Source organism: Sapajus apella, unplaced genomic scaffold (genome assembly GCF_009761245.1).
Source record: "Sapajus apella isolate SASKATOON/1434 unplaced genomic scaffold, GSC_monkey_1.0 scaffold44, whole genome shotgun sequence".
Lineage (NCBI taxonomy): Eukaryota > Metazoa > Chordata > Mammalia > Primates > Cebidae > Sapajus > Sapajus apella.
Window position 1 is genome coordinate 10,594,574 of NW_022436984.1, and position 19,543 is coordinate 10,614,116.

General features: G+C 42.7%; 1 protein-coding gene and 1 pseudogene across 2 annotated transcripts in view; one reads left to right on the plus strand and one right to left on the minus strand.

The window, feature by feature from the left end:
* The window catches only part of EIF2AK2 (eukaryotic translation initiation factor 2 alpha kinase 2), a 41,116-nt gene extending 27,374 nt beyond the window's left edge, over nt 1-13,742 (minus strand). Inside the window, exons 1-8 of one of the 2 annotated variants that reach the window (XM_032239316.1) lie at nt 13,610-13,742; nt 12,067-12,208; nt 11,292-11,412; nt 5,960-6,108; nt 3,079-3,208; nt 2,251-2,327; nt 2,006-2,099; nt 748-782 (exon numbers count right to left, since the gene is read on the minus strand). In XM_032239316.1, the coding sequence (XP_032095207.1) occupies nt 748-782; nt 2,006-2,099; nt 2,251-2,327; nt 3,079-3,208; nt 5,960-6,108; nt 11,292-11,412; nt 12,067-12,185 (725 nt within the window). In that variant the 5' untranslated portion in view covers nt 12,186-12,208; nt 13,610-13,742. Of the gene's footprint in view, nt 1-747; nt 783-2,005; nt 2,100-2,250; nt 2,328-3,078; nt 3,209-5,959; nt 6,109-11,291; nt 11,413-12,066; nt 12,209-13,608 lie in introns of both variants that reach the window. The other variant, XM_032239315.1, reaches the window with a different exon arrangement.
* LOC116566728 lies at nt 13,297-14,092 on the plus strand (annotated as a pseudogene).
* Nucleotides 14,093-19,543: the final 5,451 nt, after the last annotated feature.

A 19,543-nucleotide genomic window follows, 5' to 3' on the forward strand; every position in this document is an offset into this window, starting at 1 on the left:
CCACCTGCAATTGGAAATTTAAGTACCACCTAAAACTAAACATATCCAAAATGCTGTCTTCCCTGAAAGCCCTCAACTCCTCAACTTCCTTAACACTATTAGTGCCATGGTTCTTGACTGCACCCTGTTCAAAGTGAAACAATCTTCAAATCCTTTCTCCCTTACCTCTTCTTCATGCTTTGACTCAGCTATGGGAATCTGTTTCCTCAGGTCATGTCCACTCTCCTCTCCATCCAAGCATCTACATCAAGAATCATCACCTTTCTTCAACACATTTATCCACTGCTCAGAATATACTAGTGGATCATAAGGGCTCCTACTGCCTTCTTACCCTCATTTCCAACTATATTTACATATTTGCCTTTCTCTTCAGTTAACTGACATAGCATTTGACCTTTTTTAATCCAAGTTTTTATGTTATTTTAAACTTGTCTGCAAAATAATACACTTCTCTTGAAAACACTTCTACAGTGAAAACAGCCCAATTCCTTGCCAGCCTCATATAATATGATGCCCTTAACCTAATTACACTAGCAATACCCCCATAGGGCTTTATGTCTATGGTATAGTATGCATTTACACTCAAAGATTTCTTGACACATCTAAAATTATTTGTTTATAGATTTCAAACTGTCTGCTTCTGAAACTCCACTCAAATAAGGGTATACATGACAAGTATTAAAAACAATAAATAAGTCTGAAATAAAACTTCAGTTCAAAATATGTTCAATGCATAATGATACTCACCTTTTTACCTTCCTTTGATTATTTCTGAGGCCATTCTATAACAAAAGAAAATGGGAAATAGTTTCAGATGACTAAATCAATAATCTTCCTCTCTCTTGTTATCCTTTCTCTTATATTTCTAGATGGCTCTCTGACTAATTTCTTAGTCCATCCATATCTATATTCTATATTGAAGACTTAATTTTTGCCAATCTAACGAGTTTAAAATAGTATCTACTTGTTTTGATTTACATTTTCCTGATTCCTAGTAAAGTATCTTTTAATATTTGCCACCCATTGGGTACCTCTTCTCTGAACTGTTTATATGCTTTATATATTTTTCTACTGAGTTGCCTTTTTCTTACTGATTTGTACTTCTTTATAACAGAATACTCTCATAACACTAATCATCAAAAGCATGGATTTTGCTTTAACTCCAGCATTGCCTCCTTATGTGCACAAAAAATTATCTGATTTTTTTTTTTATTTTTTGAGATGGAGTCTCACTATGTTGCCTAGGCTGGTCTTGAACTCCTGGGCTAAAGCGATCCTCCCACCTTGGCCTCACAAGTGGCTGCAGACTGCAGGCATGTACCACTGCATCAGGCCAAAAAATTATCTGATTTCAAGTTTACTTTTAATGTTAAGTTTAATTCTAATTTTTAAAAACAGAAACAAAACTATATTAGTGAATCTTTAAATATCCCATTGGTGGGAGAAAAAAGCAAGATCATAGGAATCTATTAAAATATAAGGTTGAGTGAGGAAAGACAGAAGTAACGTGAAAGAATGAGGCATGCAACTTAATTTTAAAGAGTCAAAGGGCTATTGAATATTATCATTTAGTAAGAGTGCATAAGATAAAAATATAAAAACTATGTTGGAATACTGGAAGTTGTTTTTTTTTTTTTTTTTTTTTTGAGACGGAGTTTCACTCTTGTTACCCAGGCTGGAGTGCAATGGCGCGATCTCGGCTCCCCGCAATCTCCGCCTCCTGGGGTCAGGCAATTCTCCTGCCTCAGCCTCCTGAGTAGCTGGGATTACAGGCACGCGCCACCATGCCCAGCTAATTTTTTGTAGTTTTAGTAGAGACGGGGTTTCACCGTGTTGACCAGGATGGTCTCGATCTCTTGACCTCGTGATCCACTCGCCTCGGCCTCCCAAAGTGCTGGGATTATAGGCGTGAGCCACCGCGCCCGGCCCATTGGAAGTTATTTTTAAATGAGGAAACACACAGAAAAATAAGATTAAGTAGGAAGCTTCAAGACTAATACGATACCATAGGCAATGAAGAACAATTGTTTAAACTACTGTTACAATTTATCTCTGATGTATCTTCTGAGAAACTACTTTCAGGTGATGATTCAGACGCCCTAGAAGAAAAGGATGTAACTATTAGTCTACTGTTTTTATCACTGATTCTTTCTCTAAATTCTCCTTAAACATTAAATGTTTTTATAAAAATTTCCCTTTCAGACAGCAATAAGAATATGTTAAATATCTTAATTGTTTGTCTACACTTACAATGTGCTGGTCACTAAAGAGTTGTTTTGGATGTCACACACAGGAGTAAAAGAACCAGAGGATATGGAGTCAGCTTTCTGAAAGAAAGAGTGCCCATTAGTAGGCTTAAATGCAACTAATTATTTCTCTACAGAGGCTCAGTTTCTGTGTACTATCACATTTATTTTGACACAGTTATCAAATTCACAACCATAAACAATTACAAGATTAATAACTTTTTTATGGATGTTTGGTCTGGATTTTATTTTTTATTTTACTTTTCTGGATCACGGGGCAGATAATTTTTTGTTTGTTTGTTTGTTTGTTTTTGAGACAGGATTTGGCTCTGTCATTCAGGTTGAAGTATAGTGGCACCATCTTGGCTCACGGCAACCTCCACCTCCCAGGCTCAGGCAATCCTCCCATCTCAGGCTCCCGAGGATTGTAGTCTCAGCTGGAACTACAGGTGCATTCCACCACACCTGTTTTTTTTTTTTTTTTTTTTGTAGAGACACGGTTTTGCCATGTTGCCCAGGCCAGGCTGGTCTCAAACTCCTGAGCTCAGGAGATCTACCAGCCTTGGCCTTCCAAAATGCTAAGATTACAGGTGTGAGCCACCATGCCCAGCCTGGTCTGGATTTTTAAAACCACCCTGAGTTACCAACAGAACTTTTATCCCTCTGAGGCCTCGTGGCCCCATGGCACATGGTTCATTGGTGTGACACAGACTGGATGAATCATTTTGCTAAATCACTGGATGTCTTGGCATAATGTAAACACAGTCTAACCTCAAGTCAACTTCAGAGGGAATTTTAAACCACAAAAATTTAATGCAAAGGCAGTACATACCACTGAGGTTTCTTCTGATTTATGTATCTGAAGATATGCAAGTTTAGCAGCCAGTTGTTTTGCTTCCTGTTTAGTAGAACCTGTACCAATACCATATTCTTTCTGCCCCACTTTGCATTTATAATGAAATCTAGGAGAAATCATGGAAGGTACTTATACAAACATGAAAAATATAGTAAATCCAACTTAAAAAAACCATAGTAACAGAGATCTTAAGATAACACTAATTTATTAGTTTTATATTTCATATCTTGCATAATTTAAACCTTCAGTAACATGCCTGACCAATTTCTCTGAATAACCAGGATCAGCTGATATCTGAGCTTGCATTTTCCAGGCAATTTCTAATTTTTTGGGGTTTTTTTTGCTTAAAGATCTGGCACAAAGGCACTAAGTAGTGATTTTTTTCTTTAATTCCCCAAAGGCCAAAAGGTATGGAGGTAGAAATAAAAGAGATCCAGCAGAGGATCTTTTTTTCAGAGGTGCTCAAATGGGAAAGAAAAAGCCAGTAGAGAAAGTGAGGCTTCCACAGGAGAAGCTATGAGGTTACAGTGCTGTGGCTTTGTAGGGGAGGAGCAAAGCATGGATTCTGCTCTAACTTCAACACTGTCTGCCATCTGCTTATGTGCACAAAAATTGAGAAAATCCCCACAGTGGGCCAGGCTTGGTGGCTCACGCCTGTAATCCCAGCACTTTGGGAGGCCAGGGTGGGTGAATCATGAGGTCAGGAGTTCAAGACCAGCCTGGTCAATATCATGAAACCCCGTCTCTACTAAAAATACAAAAAAATTGGCTGGACATGGTGGTGTGCACCTGTATTCCCAGCTACTCAGGAGGCTGAGGCAGGAGAATCGCTTGAACCTGGGAGGTGGAGGTTGCCGTGAGCCAAGATTGCACCACTGCACTCCAGCCTGGGTGACAGAGCAAGACTTCATCTCAAAAAAAAAAAAAAGAAAGAAAGAAAGAAAAAGAAAAGAAAATCCCCACAGTGCAGATGCCTGATACTAAAGTCCACACTCTCCTCCTGTTAAATGCAAAAACATATGTGGCTAGGTAAGGACACTTGGACAATTATATAAGAATTATCTTTCAGGGATAAAACAATGGACATGGCAATTTACATCATAGAGTTACTATATATTACTGCAAAATTATTCCAGTATTTGCACTCTTTTTCCTTTGTGTTTCCACTGGAGGCCATCGAGAGAAACACATTCAAACAGGGTGAGTCTTCCCTGCTAGACCCTGAATTAAATAGCTGGGTTAAGTGACTGGATCGTTTCTATAGCTTCTATATTTTTCAGGTACCGCATGAAATATATTTCTTCTCTCTTTTAGGTATCTAATATTAAAGAACATAATTCAAAGGAACCAGAAAGGTGAGCTACAGAAAATAAAATAGTCTCTTAATTATTGAGATTGACCCACAGATTCACTTTTGACTATTTTATTCCAATGAAAACTATCACATTTTTCTCCTCCTGGTTTTGGCCCAAAAGCTATGACAATAAATAGCTGAGTCAATACATAGAATAGTATCCTAAAATGATGATTTGAACTATTTGCCATGGATTTTTTTTCTTCTTTCTCATTAACTGGTTGGTTGCAGTTGAAAAACAATCACCTCATGCTCATTTGATTTCTGCTTTTTTCAGTTCCAATTCATTCTTTATCCTCACCTCCACACATCTTAGCTCACTGGTGATGTTCTCAGTAACTTTGAAACTCTAGTTCATCTGTCTCATCAGATCCCTCAAATCCTAGTCTCCTCACAGCCTAGGGCTAAAACTCATTCCTTCTGATACAAGGTCTTCATTCATTTAATCAAATTTGAAGGACAAATACCTGGACAAAGAGCTCCCTGATCTGACAAGGGTGAAGGGTCATTCTATACATGTGGCAGAGAGGTTTTCAGACAGTTACCACCATCATGGCCTCAATGATGAAAAGATCTCTACATTCCTTATTTATTTATTTATTTATTTATTTATTTATTTTGAGACGGAGTTTTGCTCTTGTTACCCAGGCTGGAGTGCAATGACACGATCTCGGCTCACCGCAACCTCCGCCTCCTGGGTTCAGGCAATTCTCCTGCCTCAGCCTCCTGAGTAGCTGGGATTACAGGCATGCGCCACTATGCCCAGCTAATTTTTTGTATTTTTAGTAGAGACGGGGTTTCGCCATGTTGACCAGGATGGTCTCGATCTCTTGACCTCGTGATCCACCCGCCTCGGCCTCCCAAAGTGCTGGGATTACAGGCTTGAGCCACCGCTCCCGGCCTATTTATTTATTTTGAGATGGAGTCTCATTCTGTTTCCAAGATAGGGTGCAGTGGTGTGATCTTGGCTCGCTGCAACCTCCATCTCCTGGGTTCAAATGATTCTCCTGCCTCAGCCTCAGAAGTAGCTGGGATTACAGGCATGTGCCATCATGCTCAGCTAATTTTTATAGTTTCAGTAGAGATGGGATTTCACCATGTTGGCCAAGATGGTCTCAATCTCTAGACCTCGTGATCCACTCGCCTCAGCCTCCCAAAGTGCTGGGATTACAGGCATGAGCCACCTCGTCTGGCCAGATCTCTGCATTCTTTGAGCAGTGGCATTCTGTACTCTCTTGGGCGTTCTACAGACTAAACCATCCAGCTACATCTCTGAAATAAAAGACTACCCTAATTCGATCAATTATGGTAAATGGATTCCATGGTTTCAGCAATTAAGCATTTTAACTACAAATAATAAATCCAATTGCTTATCAATCATATAAAACCTTCCATACAGAATGTTTAAAAGGATACATATTTCTGGAAAATTAGGCATGAAAATAAACCTACTTTATTGCTTAGATACAATGAAACAGAAAGAAAAGCCAAACTATGTCTTACCCTTCTAGCCCATTCACCCCCGAGGCACAGTGTTCATAATTTACAGTTAGTCTGTTCTTCTGGGCAAATCTATTGATAAGGCCTATGTAATTCCCAATGGATGATCTTTCCGAAGAATCAGTTGGTGTCAATGATAAACGACTAACTGCCTACAAAAAAAAAAAAAAAATTCTTGTTTAATATAAATGACAACAAAGATTTAACGTTCTACATTTTATTCTTCTAATAAAATTACTAAATAAGCAATTTGAAAGACAACTGTATGTTTTATATTTTCCTATTATATTACCTTGAGTAAAAGTGTGACTATCTATCTCCCTCTACTAGAAAAAAAAATCTACAAAGATACATTTTAACAATAGGAAAGAAGTCACCCATTTTTCTTTTATAGTTTCATAAGGAAAAACAAAATAGTCGATATTCTTGTTTGTTCTTGAAAAGCACTATAACACTTTCTAACTTATTATTTCCCATCTAATCTCAAAAAACAAGGCAAGAGATACTATAGTAAAGCTGTATACTGGATCACAAGTTAATGAAAAAGATGAATATAATCGTGTCATTTCTACTATTGTTATCTCTACCATTTTTTTTTCTTAGTCCAACAAAAATCTTGTCCAAAGTTTTACTTTTTGTTAAGATGGAGTTTTGCTCTTGTTGCTGGTGCAATCTTGGCTCACTGCAACCTCCGCCTCCCAGGCCAGGTTCAAGCAATTCTCCTGCCTCTGCCTCCCAAGTGGCTGGGATTACAGGCATGTCCCACCACACCCGGTTAATTTTTTTTTTTTTTTTTTTTTTTTGAGATGGAGTTTCGCTCTTGTTACCCAGGCTGAAGTGCAATGGCGCGATCTCGGCTCACCGCAACCTCCGTCTCCTGGGTTCAGGCAATTCTCCTGCCTCAGCCTCCTGAGTAGCTGGGACTACAGGCACGCGCCACCATGCCCAGCTAATTTTTTGTATTTTTAGTAGAGATGGGGTTTCACCATGTTGACCAGGATGGTCTCGAACTCCTAAGCTCAACCTATCTGCCTGCCTCAGCCTTCTAAAATGCTAGGATTATAGGCATGAGCCACCACACTCACCTGGGTTTTGCTATTTTATTAATCTTGTCACAAACTAATTTTTGGTTTTATTGATTTTCTTTCTTTTCTTTTTTTGTTTCTTTTACAGTAATTTCAACCATTGTTATTTTGTTTCTTCTGCTTTTTGGTGGTAAGACATTCTACTTTTTTTCTAACTTCTTGACTCAGTTTTCTAGCTCATTAATAATTACACTTTGTAATTTTGCTTGATTAAAAAAAAAATTGGGGGGCAGGGCATGGTTGCTCATGCCTGTCATCCCTGCAATTTGGGAGGCTGAGGCGGGTGGATCAACTGAGGTCAAAAGTTCAAGACTAGGCTGGCCAACATGATGAAACCCGTCTCTACTAAAAATACAAAAAATTATCCAGGCATGGTGGTGGGTGCCTGTAATCTCAGCTACTCAGGAGTCTGAGGCAGGAGAATCGCTTGAACCCGGGAGGCAGAGGTTGCAGTGAGTCGAGATCACACCACTGTACTCCATTCTGGGCGACAAAAGCCAAACTCTGTCTCAAAAAATAAAAATAAAAATTTGGTTAGAAGGGTGATATCTTTAAGTAAGATTTTCAAGAATCTTGAAACCTAAATTTTCCCCAAATTTTCAAAATCTGAGAATGGTCCTCTGTTGTCTAAAATGTAAATGACTTAATGTCTCATTTTATAACCATTGCTGTACTATTTCCTGGTTTATAATATTGCTGTGCACAGCATGAATCTTTAAAAATATTTACATTTTACATATTTTTCTTCTCCTTTCTAGATGCTTATAGAATTCTTTATTCATCACTGGAGCTCAGCACTTTCATAAGAATCAATGTTGGTCTGGGTGGTTCTAAATTTTCCTGTATCTATTAAGTTGTTTTAATCTGCAGTCAAGTCTTCATTTCATAAGCATTTTCTGCTGAAATCTTTTCAGGTCATTTTCTTCTGTACTATTTACTCTGTTCTCATCTTCAGGGATACCAGTCACATGTATATTGGTTCTTTATTATCTGCTCTTTGTGAACGCTTGGCTTTCTATATCCATGGGTTCCAAATCCCTGGATTCAACCAATCATGGATCAAAAATATTTGGAAAAAAAAAATGAAGGTTGCATCATACTGAATATATACAGATTTTTTTCTTGTCATTATTCCCTAAACAACACAGCATAATGACTACTTATAGCTGGGTGTGGTGGCTCACGCCTGTAATCCGAGCACTTTGGGAGGCTGAGGGGGGCCAATCACTTGAGCCTAGGAGTTCAAGACCAGCCTGGGAAACATAGTGAGACCCCAGATCTACAAAAAATACAAAAACTCCTGGGTTATAGCACATTGCATTACTCACATGTTTGTGGGGACACTGCTGTATACAAATCTACTGTGCTACAGTCTTATAAAAAAGTCTAGCACAGGGCTGGGCGCGGTGGCTCACGCCTGTAATCCCAGTGCTTTGGGAGGCTGAGATGGGTGGATCACAAGATCAGGAGTTTGAGGCCACCCTGGCCAACACAGCTGAAACCCCGTCTCTACTAAAAAGACAAAAAATTAGCAGGGTGTTGTGGCAGGTGCCTGTAATCCCAGCTACTTGAGAGGCTAAGGCAGGAGAATCACTTGAACCTGGGAGGCGGACATTGCAGTGAGCTGAGACCTCACCACTGCACTCCAGCCAGGGTAACAGAGTGACACTCCATCTCAAAAAAAAAAAAAAAAAAAAAAAATCTAGCACATACAATTACCACAGTACATAATACTGGATAATGATAAGCAACTATGTTACTGGCTTATGTATTTATACTATACTTTTTATCATTATTTTAGAATGTACTTCTACTTAAAAAAAAAAAAAAAAGTAACTGTAAAACAGCCTCGGCTGGGCGCAGTGGCTCACGACCCTAATCCCAGCACTCTGGGAGGCCGAAGCAGGCGGATCACGAGGTCAAGAGATCGAGACCATACTGGCCAACATGGTGAAAGCCCATCTCTACTAAAAATACAAAAATTAGTGGGCATGGTGGCGCACGCCTGTAGTCCCAGCTACTCAGGAGGCTGAGGCAGGAGAATTGCTTGAACCCGGGAGGCAGAGGTTTCGGTGAGCCAAAGTCATGCCACTGCATTCCAGCTTGGCGCTGCACTCCAGCCTGGCACCTGGCGACAGAGGGAGACTTTGTGTCAAAAAATAAAAATAAAAAAAATAAAACAGCCTCAGGCAGGTCCTTCAGTAGGTAATCCAAGAGAAGGTATTGTTACAATAGGAGATGACCGCTTCATGTATATTATTGCTCCTGAAGACTTTCCAGAGGGACGAAATGTGGAGGTGGAAAATGGTGGTGCTGATGATCCTGACGCTGTGCAGGCCTAGGGCTGATATGTGTGTTTCTGTTGTAATTTTTTTTCCTTTTTTTTTTTTTTTGAGACAGGGTCTTGCTGTGTTGCCCAGGCTGGAGTGCAGTCACAAGATCACAGCTCACTGCAGCCCCAGCCTCTCAGGCACATGATCCTCCTGCCTCAGCCTCCTGAGTAGCTGGGACTACAGACACATGCCACCAAGCCCGGCTAATGTTTTCTATTTTGAGTACAGACAGGGTTTCACCATGTTGCCCTTGATAACTATCTTGACCTCCCAAAGTGCAGGGATTACAGGCATGAACCACCATGTCCACGCCCAGCCTTGTGTTTTTTTTTTTTTTTGAGACAGGGTCTCGCTCTGTCACCCAGGCTGGAGTGCGGTGGCATAATCATGGCTCCTCGACATCCCAGGCATGAACTACTGTGCCCAACCATGGTCTAAATTTTTACAACAAAGTTTAAAAGTAAAGAAAAAAGTTTAAAATTTTAAAAATAGAAAAAAGCTTATAGAATAAAGAGGTAAAGAAAGAAAATATTTTTGTACAGCCAAACTATGTGTTTGTGTTTTAAGCTAAGTGTTATCAGGAAAGAGTCAAAATGTTAAAAATAAGAAGTTTATAAAGTAAAAGAGTTACAGTATGCTAAGGTTAATTTATTATTGAAGAAAAAATTGTAAATAAAATTAGTGTAGCTTATGTATACAGTGTTTACAAAGTCTACAGTTGCACACAATAATGCCCTAGGCCTTCACCTTCATTTACCACTCACTCACTGACTCACTCAGAGCAACTTCCAGTCCTGCAAGCTCCATTCATGCATGGTATGTGCCCTCTATGGGTGTACTTTTGTTTGTCTTTTTTTTTTTTTTGAGGCAGGGTCCCCAGGCTGGAGTGCAATGGTACGATCTCTGCTCACTACAACCTCCGTCTCCAGGTTCAAGCAATTCTCCTGCCTCAGCCTCACAAGTAGCTGGGATTACAGGTGCCCGCCACCACGCCCAGCTAATTTTTTGCATTTTTAGGGTTTTGCCATGTTGGCTACGCTGATCTTGAACTCCTGACCTCAAGTGATCCACCTGCCTCAGCTTCCCAAAGTTCTGGGATTACAGGCAAGAGCCACCATGCCAGGACTTTGGTTTGCCTTTTATACTGTATTTATACTGTACTTTTTCTGTGTTTAGATATGTTTAGATACATGAATACTAAACATTGTGTTATGATTGGCTATAGTATTCAGTACAGTAACATGCTGTACAGGTTTGTAGTCCAGGAGCAAGAGGCCATACTACGTAGCCTAGGTGTGTGGTGGCTATACCATCTAGGATTGTGTAAGTACCTCTGTGGTGTTTGTCCAATGAGGAAATTGCCTCAGGATGCATTTCTGACAATGTATTCTCCTTGTGAAGCAATGCATAACTGCATATTGAAAGATATGAATAGGTTATATGCAAATACTATAAGGGAATTGAGCATCAGTAGATTTTGGCATCCACAGGGAGTCCTGGTACCAATCCCCATGGACAGTGATGGATTGCTGAACATCATTTTCCCTACAATCACTTTCATCTTTTTTTTCTTTTTTCTTGTACTTCCTCAATTAGGTGGAGGGGACTCCGCCCAGAACCTGTCAGCTCATTTCCCACTGAATACTTCTTACCTTTCCATATTTGTTCAACTTTAGAGTATTTAACTGCTGCTGACATTTTAAATAACTATTATCCAGCTTTGCCCACTGTGTCCTAGGTGTGGCCCTCACTCAGGGTTTCACAGAAACGAAGATGGGCGGAATGACTGAACCAAAGTCTTGAATGTAAGGGAATGTGTGAATGGCTTTACTCTGTATGAAGGTATTTTCTCACAGAGAGAATCAGAAAAAGTATTTGCAAGTTCCCTTTTACTAGGAAAAAAAGGCAATCACTCACCTTGTTTTCCTTATTAAGTATCTCAACAGCTACTTTGGCTGCGGCATTTTTTGCTTCCTTTTTTGATCTACCTTCAGCTTCTGGAAATTCTCTCCCATCTATTATAACTTGAAATGTAAACCTGATTACAAAGAGAATATTTACAAAATATTATACAACTCATGAACTATCTAAAAACAAGTGCTCTAGCCATTACTACTTCCTACGACGACCTTTGAGGGTTTGAACCTACATTCAATATAGAATGTAAGCAGTCACCCCTAAGAGCAAAACAGCACATCTTGTTGAAGCATGGAAAGGTTTCTACCCTCTTTTCTTTCTGGAGTCATCTGTGGCTCCAAAGTAGTTACCACTTTATGCCAAGAAGATTCTCACAAAACTAAAGTGTTGACCTCAAAGTTGTGCCAGAGTTGCCATTTCCCCAGTTTGCATTTATAAGGCCATATCATTTTTTTTTTTTTTTGAGACAGAGTCTCACACTGTCTTGCACCCAGATTGTAGTGCAGTAGCTCCATCTCGGCTCACTGCAATTTCCACCTCCTGGGTTCAAGTGATTCTCCTGCCTCAGCCTCTCGAGTAGCTGGGACTACAGGCACGTGTCGCCACGCCCAGCTAATTTTTTTGTATTTTTAGTAGAGATGGGGTTTCACCATGTTGGCCCAGATAGTCTTGATCTCCTGACCTTGTGATCCATCCACGATCCTCCCAATATGCTGGGATTACAGGCGTGAACCACCGCACCCGGCAGGCCATATCATTTTTTATAGCAACTTACCTCCTATCATGTGGAGGTCCTGAATTAGGCAGTTCTTCATATGTAAGTACTACTCCCTCCTTCTGACGGTATTTATTAAGTTCCTCCATGAAGAAACCTGGTGAAAGACCACCAGCCATTTCTTCTTCTAGTATATATTCTTCTACAATAAAAGAGACATTTGAATGAGTGATGGTTACAGAACATATTTAATCTGAGTTTCCCAGTGCAGTGTAGGAGACAGTGGGGTTGGCAAGCCTCTCCTTTATAGGACTCGTCTCAATCCCACATAAATGCACAGACTTTCTTTCAAAACTGTTCTTTCTTTCTCATTGACTGCACAATCAAGTTCATTTCTCCAAAATTTTCTAATTTAAAAACTCAACTTGGCCAGGTGTGGTGGCTCACACCCGTATCCCAGCCCTTTGGGAGGCTGAGGCAGGCGGATCACCTGAGCTCAGGAGTATGAGACCAGCCTGGGCAACAGGGCAAAACCCCGTCTCAATTTCAAAATTATTTCAAAAAATAAAGGAGGGTCGGGTGCGGTGGCTCACGCCTATAATCCCAGCACTTTGGGAGGCCGAGGCGGGTGGATCACAAGGTCAAGAGATCAAGACCATCCTGGTCAACATGGTGAAACCCCGTCTCTACTAAAAATACAAAACATTAGCTGGGCATGGTGGCGCATGCCTGTAATCCCAGCTACTCAGGAGGCTGAGGCAGGAGAATTGCCTGAACCCAGGAGGCGGAGGCTGCGGTAAGCCGAGATCGCGCCATTGCACTCCAGCCTGGGTAACGAGAGTGAAACTCCGTCTCAAAAAACAAAACAAAACAAAACAAAATAAATAAATAAATAAAGGAAAGAAAAAAATTCAACTGGTCAGTGAAAGAAGGGGGCCCTTCTCTTTAACTCCGCTCTATGCTTCCACTGAGTATCAACTACATGTTTGTCTACCTGCTTAAGAAAGTAAAAAGGCTGCAGGAGTGTAGAATGTTTTATGTTGGGAAGAAAAAGGTTTAGAGTATACATAATAAGTGAAGTGGAGTGGCAGCGCGGGGACAGGCTGGGAAGCGGGCAGGCGAGTGTGGCCTGTGTGGATGCCAATCCTGCCCAAAGCCAGGTGGAGAAGAGCCCAAGCTAAAAGTGATCAGCCCATGACCTAGACCTGTAGATAAAATAAAACAGGGAAAATTTGCTAGAATTAAGAAAGATGAATCCATGTTCAGTTGGAGTCCAACTTTGTACTACAAATGAGTCCCATAAGACCTACTAATACTTGTCACACAGGTTTTAAGACTTTGCAAGAATTGTTATCAAATGATATGCTTTTACTTCAACTTCGAACTGAAATACTCTTTCTGGGAACAATACAATTTGCTTTCATCACGTAAAAATTTAAGAATAAATAAGATACACACAAAAAAAAGAAAAAAATTTACATTGACAGATTAGAGGATTTACAGAAGTTGTGTTGTGACCCATTTAACATACACAAAAAACTAGCCAAAAAAATTTTTTTTACATGTAATTGACTTAGTGTAAAATTTGGAAGGCAGCTTGTACCTGGTTGGAAGATTTGTCCAAAATGCACGCAGATAATCAACAGAAGTGTGGATATTGATTCTGAAGACTGCCGGAGAAGGAAACCTGAATCAGATGGAAGAACTGCTAAAGCTTTGAGGTCATTACAACTTACAAATCCAGGAAGGCAAACTGAATTTGCTCCAGAAACTGGTAAAAGAGAAAAAAGAAGGCTTACAAAAAATGCAAACACTAGTTCAGACAGACAAGTGATACCGGTAAAGAGTAAGGTCTATGAGAGCCAGGGTCTCCTGACTTTGAGTGGGATGGACTTCTATGACTGCCTCGATGAAGATTGCTTAGGATGTTTCTATGCTTGTCCTGCCTGTGGTTCTACCAAGTGTGGAGCTGAATGCCACTGTGACCGCAAGTGGCTATATGAGCAAATTGAAATTGAAGGAGGAGAAATAATTCATAATAAACATGCTGTATAATCTGTGGCATCAAACTATGAGGCCTTTAAAGGTCTTTATTTCCAAAATTCTGTTGCTCTAAGATACATTTTAAGCTTGATTGTCAGATGACAAAGATTTTAAAACCATCTCAGTGTGCACTAATTTTTCACGATAATTCTGTTTAACTTTGTGAGGAACCACTGAGTTGTTTTCCACAGTAGCTATACCCATGCTACATTTCCACCAGCAATGCACAAGGGTTCTAATTTCTCCACATCCTCACCATCACTTGTTATTATCTGTTTTCTTTTTTAATATAGCCACATCATGGTCTTTTTAAAACATCAATTCAATCATCCCCAAGCCACTGAAATTGTTTCTGTCGAGATTACCAATGGCTTCCCCATCACTAAATCCAGTAGTGAGTTCTCAGTCCTTCTTTACTTCACCTACAATGGGCATTTGATTTGGTTGCTCATCCTTTTCTCCCACCTCTCCTTTCTTAGCTTGGACTTTTAAGATACCCATTCTCCTTGTTTTTTTTTGAGACAGAGTTTCACTCTTGTTACCCAGGCTGGAGTGCAATGGTGCCATCTCAGCTCACTGCAACCTCCACCTCCTGGGTTCAAGCAATTCTTCTGGCTCAGCATTTCGAGTAGCTGGGGTTATAGGCACCTGCCACCACACCTGGCTAATTTTTTATATTTTTAGTAGAGATGGGGTTTCTTCATGTTAGCCAGGCTGGTCTCGAACTCCTGACCTCAGGTGATCCATCTGCCTTGGCCTCCCAAAGTGCTGGAATTACAACCATGAGCCACCACACCCAGCCCTGGTTTTCTTCTGTTCTTACAAGCTACTCCTTTTCTGTCTCCTCTCCTGGTTCTTCTTCATCATCCTTTCTTCTATTTTTTTTAACCTTTCCTATGGTGCTAACTTCCTCTTTTCTAGATATTGTAGCATCACTGGGCCCAGGCCTTAGACTTGTTCTTTTCTACTTAGACTCACTCCCCTGGTGATCATCTCCAGGTTTGTGGCTTCAAATTCCACTGACACAATGATGGTTCCCAAAAGTATGCTTCCACCATGGACTCTCTTCTGAACTCCCAGCTGCCTCTGTCCCGCCTGTTCCCTCCTAAAATGCTCTTGACTCTACTCCTTCTGCTGTCTTGGCCCAGTCAACTTCTACTTCCCAAAGATTTCAGCTCAAAATCCCAGACACTCCTTCACAGGCTCTTTCATAATGCTCATCCTCTTTATTAAAATTGCTTATTTAACTATTTTCCAAAATAGAGCATGAATTACTAGAAGTAAAGGACCAGGCTCCGCAATGAAAGAATGAGTACCAAAATCTCTCCAGATATCCTCTCCAGAACATGTCACCTGTTTTTCTCTACATTTATACTGTAATATCTGCATTCTCTCTGGACCCAGCAATCTCCACTCATCTATCAGGATCAACACATCCTCCTTTGATGCTGGAGGCTCAGCTAGTGGCCCTCCATGGGCCTGCCATTCCACCTTGCCCAACCCTAATCACAGCCCTGACTGCTTTTTAAAGTAATTAGTGAGCTCTTTTGGGAGCAGATTCTACATCTTATTCACTCATCTGGAAGAAATCTCTATCATAATCACTAAAAAATATTTGTCCATCTTACTAATGCCGAGAAATTACTTCGGCTATGCCTTCACTCCCTTCTAGCAGACTACAGTCTCCATCTAGGGCCAGCACATTGCTTCACATAGATCATGCTTTCAACTAGTATCTGAATAATAAATGACTAAACGGCTGAGCATGGTGGCTCATGCCTGTAATCCCAGCACTTTGGGAGGCCAAGGCAGGCAGATCACCAGAGATCCGGAGTTTGAGACCAGCCTGGCCAACACGGTGAAACCCCATCTTTACTAAAAATACAAAAATTAGCCAGGCATGGTAGTGCATGCCTGTAATTCCAGCTACTTGGGTGGCTGAAGCAGGAGAATCACTTGAACCTGGGTGATGGGGGTTGCAGTGAGCTGAGATCACACCACTGCACTCCAGCCTAGGTAACAGAGCGAGACTCTGTCTTAAATAAATAAATAAATAGTCAGTCAAGTATTTGGGATCTCCAGGTTCAAATAAGCAAACTGAAAAACAACAGCATAATCTACCCAACATTCTAAATTCCTAAGTGACAGCAGAGATACTGTCTTTTAGCTTCCATCTGGCAAAGCATTTTTAGTACTAAGGAAAACATGGGGCCAGGGGCAGTGGCTCATGTCTGTAATCCCAGCACTTTGGGAGGCTGAGGCAGGGAGATCACCTGATGTCAGGAGTTTGAGACCAGCCTAGTCCATGTGGTGAAACCCTGTTCTCTACTAAAAATATAAAAATTAGCTTGGCATGGTAGTGTGTGCCTGTAATCCCAGCTACTCAGGAGGCTGAGGCAGGAGAATTTCTTGAACCCAGGAGGCAGAAGTTGCAGTAAGCCAAGATCACGCTATTGTACTCGAGCCTGGGTGACAGAGTGCGACTCCATCTTGAAAAGAAAGGAGAGAGGAGGGAAGGGGAGAGGATGGGAGACCAGGGAAGGGAAGGGAAGGAAAGGCCAGGGAAGGGAAGGGAAAATGAGGGGAGGGGAGGAGAGGAGGGGGGGAGGGGGAGGGGGGGAGGAGCAGGAGAGGAGGGAAGGAGGAGGAGGGGAGGGTCAAAGGAAAGAAAGGGAAGGAAGGGAAGGGAAGGGGAAATGGAGAAAGAGAGAGAGGAAGAGAGAGGGAAGGAGGAAAGAAAGAAAATAAAGAAGAGAAAGAGAAAAGAAAGAAAAGAGGAAGGGCCGGTCCTGGTGGCTCACGCCTGTAATCCCAGCACTTTGGGAGGCCCAGGCGGCTGGATTACGAGGTCAAGAGATCGAGACCATCCTGGTCAACATGGCGAAACCCCGTCTCTATTAAAATAAAAAAATTAGCTGGGCATGGTGGCGCGTGCCTGTAATCCCAGCTACTCGGGAAGCTGAGGCAGGAGAATTGCCTGAACCCAGGAGGCGGAGGTTGCGGTCAGCCGAGATCGCGCCATTGCACTCCAGCCTGGGTAACAAGACCGAAACTTCGTCTCAAAAAAAAAAAAAAAAAGAAGAAGAAAAGAAAAGAAAAGAGGAAGGGAGGGAAGGTAGGAAAGAATGAAACATGGGCAATAGGAAGCCTCATTATTTTGGAATTCAAAAGGGAGTTTATGAATTACCATTCATTTAACAAATATTTAATGAGCACCTATTATATACTAGCTGGGCTATACCAGTGAACCCTGCTATAGGTAACTGTGAAATTACCAGTGGAGGAACAACCCATAAGAAAATGTCAGTGGGTGATCAGTGCTATGCTGAAAACCGAAGTAGTGGAAGGGGGAGCAGTGAGGGCAGAGTGGGGTTTCTTGTATATGCCGGTTGTTTGGGGAAGGCTGCTCTGATAAGCTGGCATGGGAAACAGTCCAGGATAAGGGAGGGGTTTCCCCATGCAGCTATCTGGGGGAAAAGCTTCCCAGGAAGAAGAAACAGGCAGTGCAAAGGCCTAGAGGCGGGGGGATGCTTGGCTTTGCACCAGGAGCAGCAAGGAAGCCAGCGTGGCCGGAGTAGGGGTGCAAGAGGCCTTGCCTGTGAGTCTTAATAAACATTTATAGGATTCTGATGAGACAGGAAAGCTATGGGGAAGGTCTGAGCAGGGGAGCATCTGGTTCTTACTTAAAGGAACACTCCGGTTGCTGAGGTGTGGGAGAAGAGGTAGTGGGTGGAGGCTGGGGATGGGGACACGAGTGGGAACAGGAACTGAGGCCAGGCAGTTGGGAAACTACTGCAACTGCCCATGCAAGAGATTTTTAGCCGGAGATTGTTTAGCCAGTCTATGAGTATTTCGGGCCTCCGTAATTTCCCTGTGTCAAGCCACTAGGCCTATGGGTCTTCCACTAGACCCCGGCCCCCAACTGCTGCCTGAGAAATGTATGTTACTTGCACTGATAAAAAATTTTTGCGGGACGGAAATGGCTTTGAGTCCCCACCCAGCTCTACGATCCTTTTCCTGGATTCGGGGAGGGCCTGCACCCGGGCTGCGGGCCTGCGACTGCGCTCCCACTGCTGACACAGCCCGGGCCAGGGGCTGCGGATCCGCGCCGGCGTCCGGACGCGGGATCGGCGGGTCCCGCCCCGGCTGGGCCCGCAGCCCCTAGCCCGCCCTGCCCCCATCCCCATCCCCCGAGCCTGGTCCCCCGCGTTCCCTCGGCTGCCCACGGCCCCGCTCACCTGCGCCGCTGCCACCGCCGCTGCTGCCGGCCGGACACCAGCGGCTTCTGGAGAGCTAGCTCTCGGTTTCGTTTTCCCCTCGGACTCCGCCTTCCCTGAAGCCGTCCTCTGCTCGGGGATTGGGGTAAATTGGCGCTGGATCCCGAGTGCGCGCAGGAGGCACCGGCTGGCGGGCTTGGTGCCCACGTGCAGCCTCTGCGCTGCCAGAACCCGGCATACCCAACCCCAACCCCCGCGGCTCCTGGGGCAAGTGGCGCTAGCTGCTCTAGGTTCTGGAATCAAGGGTTCCACTTACTCTTCGGTACAAACATCTAGAGTAGGGTTGGGAAGATGGGTATTACCAGCTCCGTTTTACAATAGAGGAAACTGAGTAAATGAACTCGCCCAGGGTCCTGCCGCTCGTAAGTGGCAAAGCCTGTAAACAAAGTTACAGGCCCAAGTTTGGGCCTGTAAACACCAAAGCACTCCTCCCCGCTTGCAATACCACTGTCCCCTCCCCTTTACAAGACTGGGGATGAGAAGCCCAGGGGCGGGGGCATAATCTCCTTCACTCGGCCTCACCCATCCATTTATTTCTGAGCAGACACTTGCCAGCCGCTGTAAAAACACCCGCCGGCCAGGCCTGCAGTTAAAGAGAGCCCCCTGCTCCCTACAATAGTAGGAAGTTTCCTACCACGGTCAAACACCAATGGTCCTCGATTTATAGAAACCCTACTCACCTGATGGACACACTCCCAGAGTCACACAGAGTCCCAGAGTCATTAGCATAGTGACTAAAGAGTATGGAAGCACAGAGAAGTTAGATAAACGCAGCTAGTGGAGTTAGAATTATAACCAGGAGTCTGTACTCTCAACATCTTAGCTGGGATAAGAGAGGGAGGTGGTCCCAAGACAGACCTCAAATATACATTAAATATTATGCCTAGGCTGGGTGCAGTAGCTCACACCTGTAATCCCAGCACTTTGGGAGGCCTAGGTGGGTGGATCACCTGCGGCCAGGAGTTCAAGACCAGCCTGGCCAACATGGCAAACCCCACTGCTACTAAAAAATACAAAAATTAGCTGGCTGTGGTGGCATGTGCCTGTAATCCCAGCTACTCCAGAGGCTGAGGCAGGGAGAATTGCTTGAACCAGGGAGGCAGAGGTTGTAGTGAGCCGAGATCGTGCCACTGCATTCCAGCCTGGGTAACAGAGTGGAGAGATTTGGAAGAAATGATATCAGAGGGTTGGTCATGAGGTCTAGGGGAATGATATGA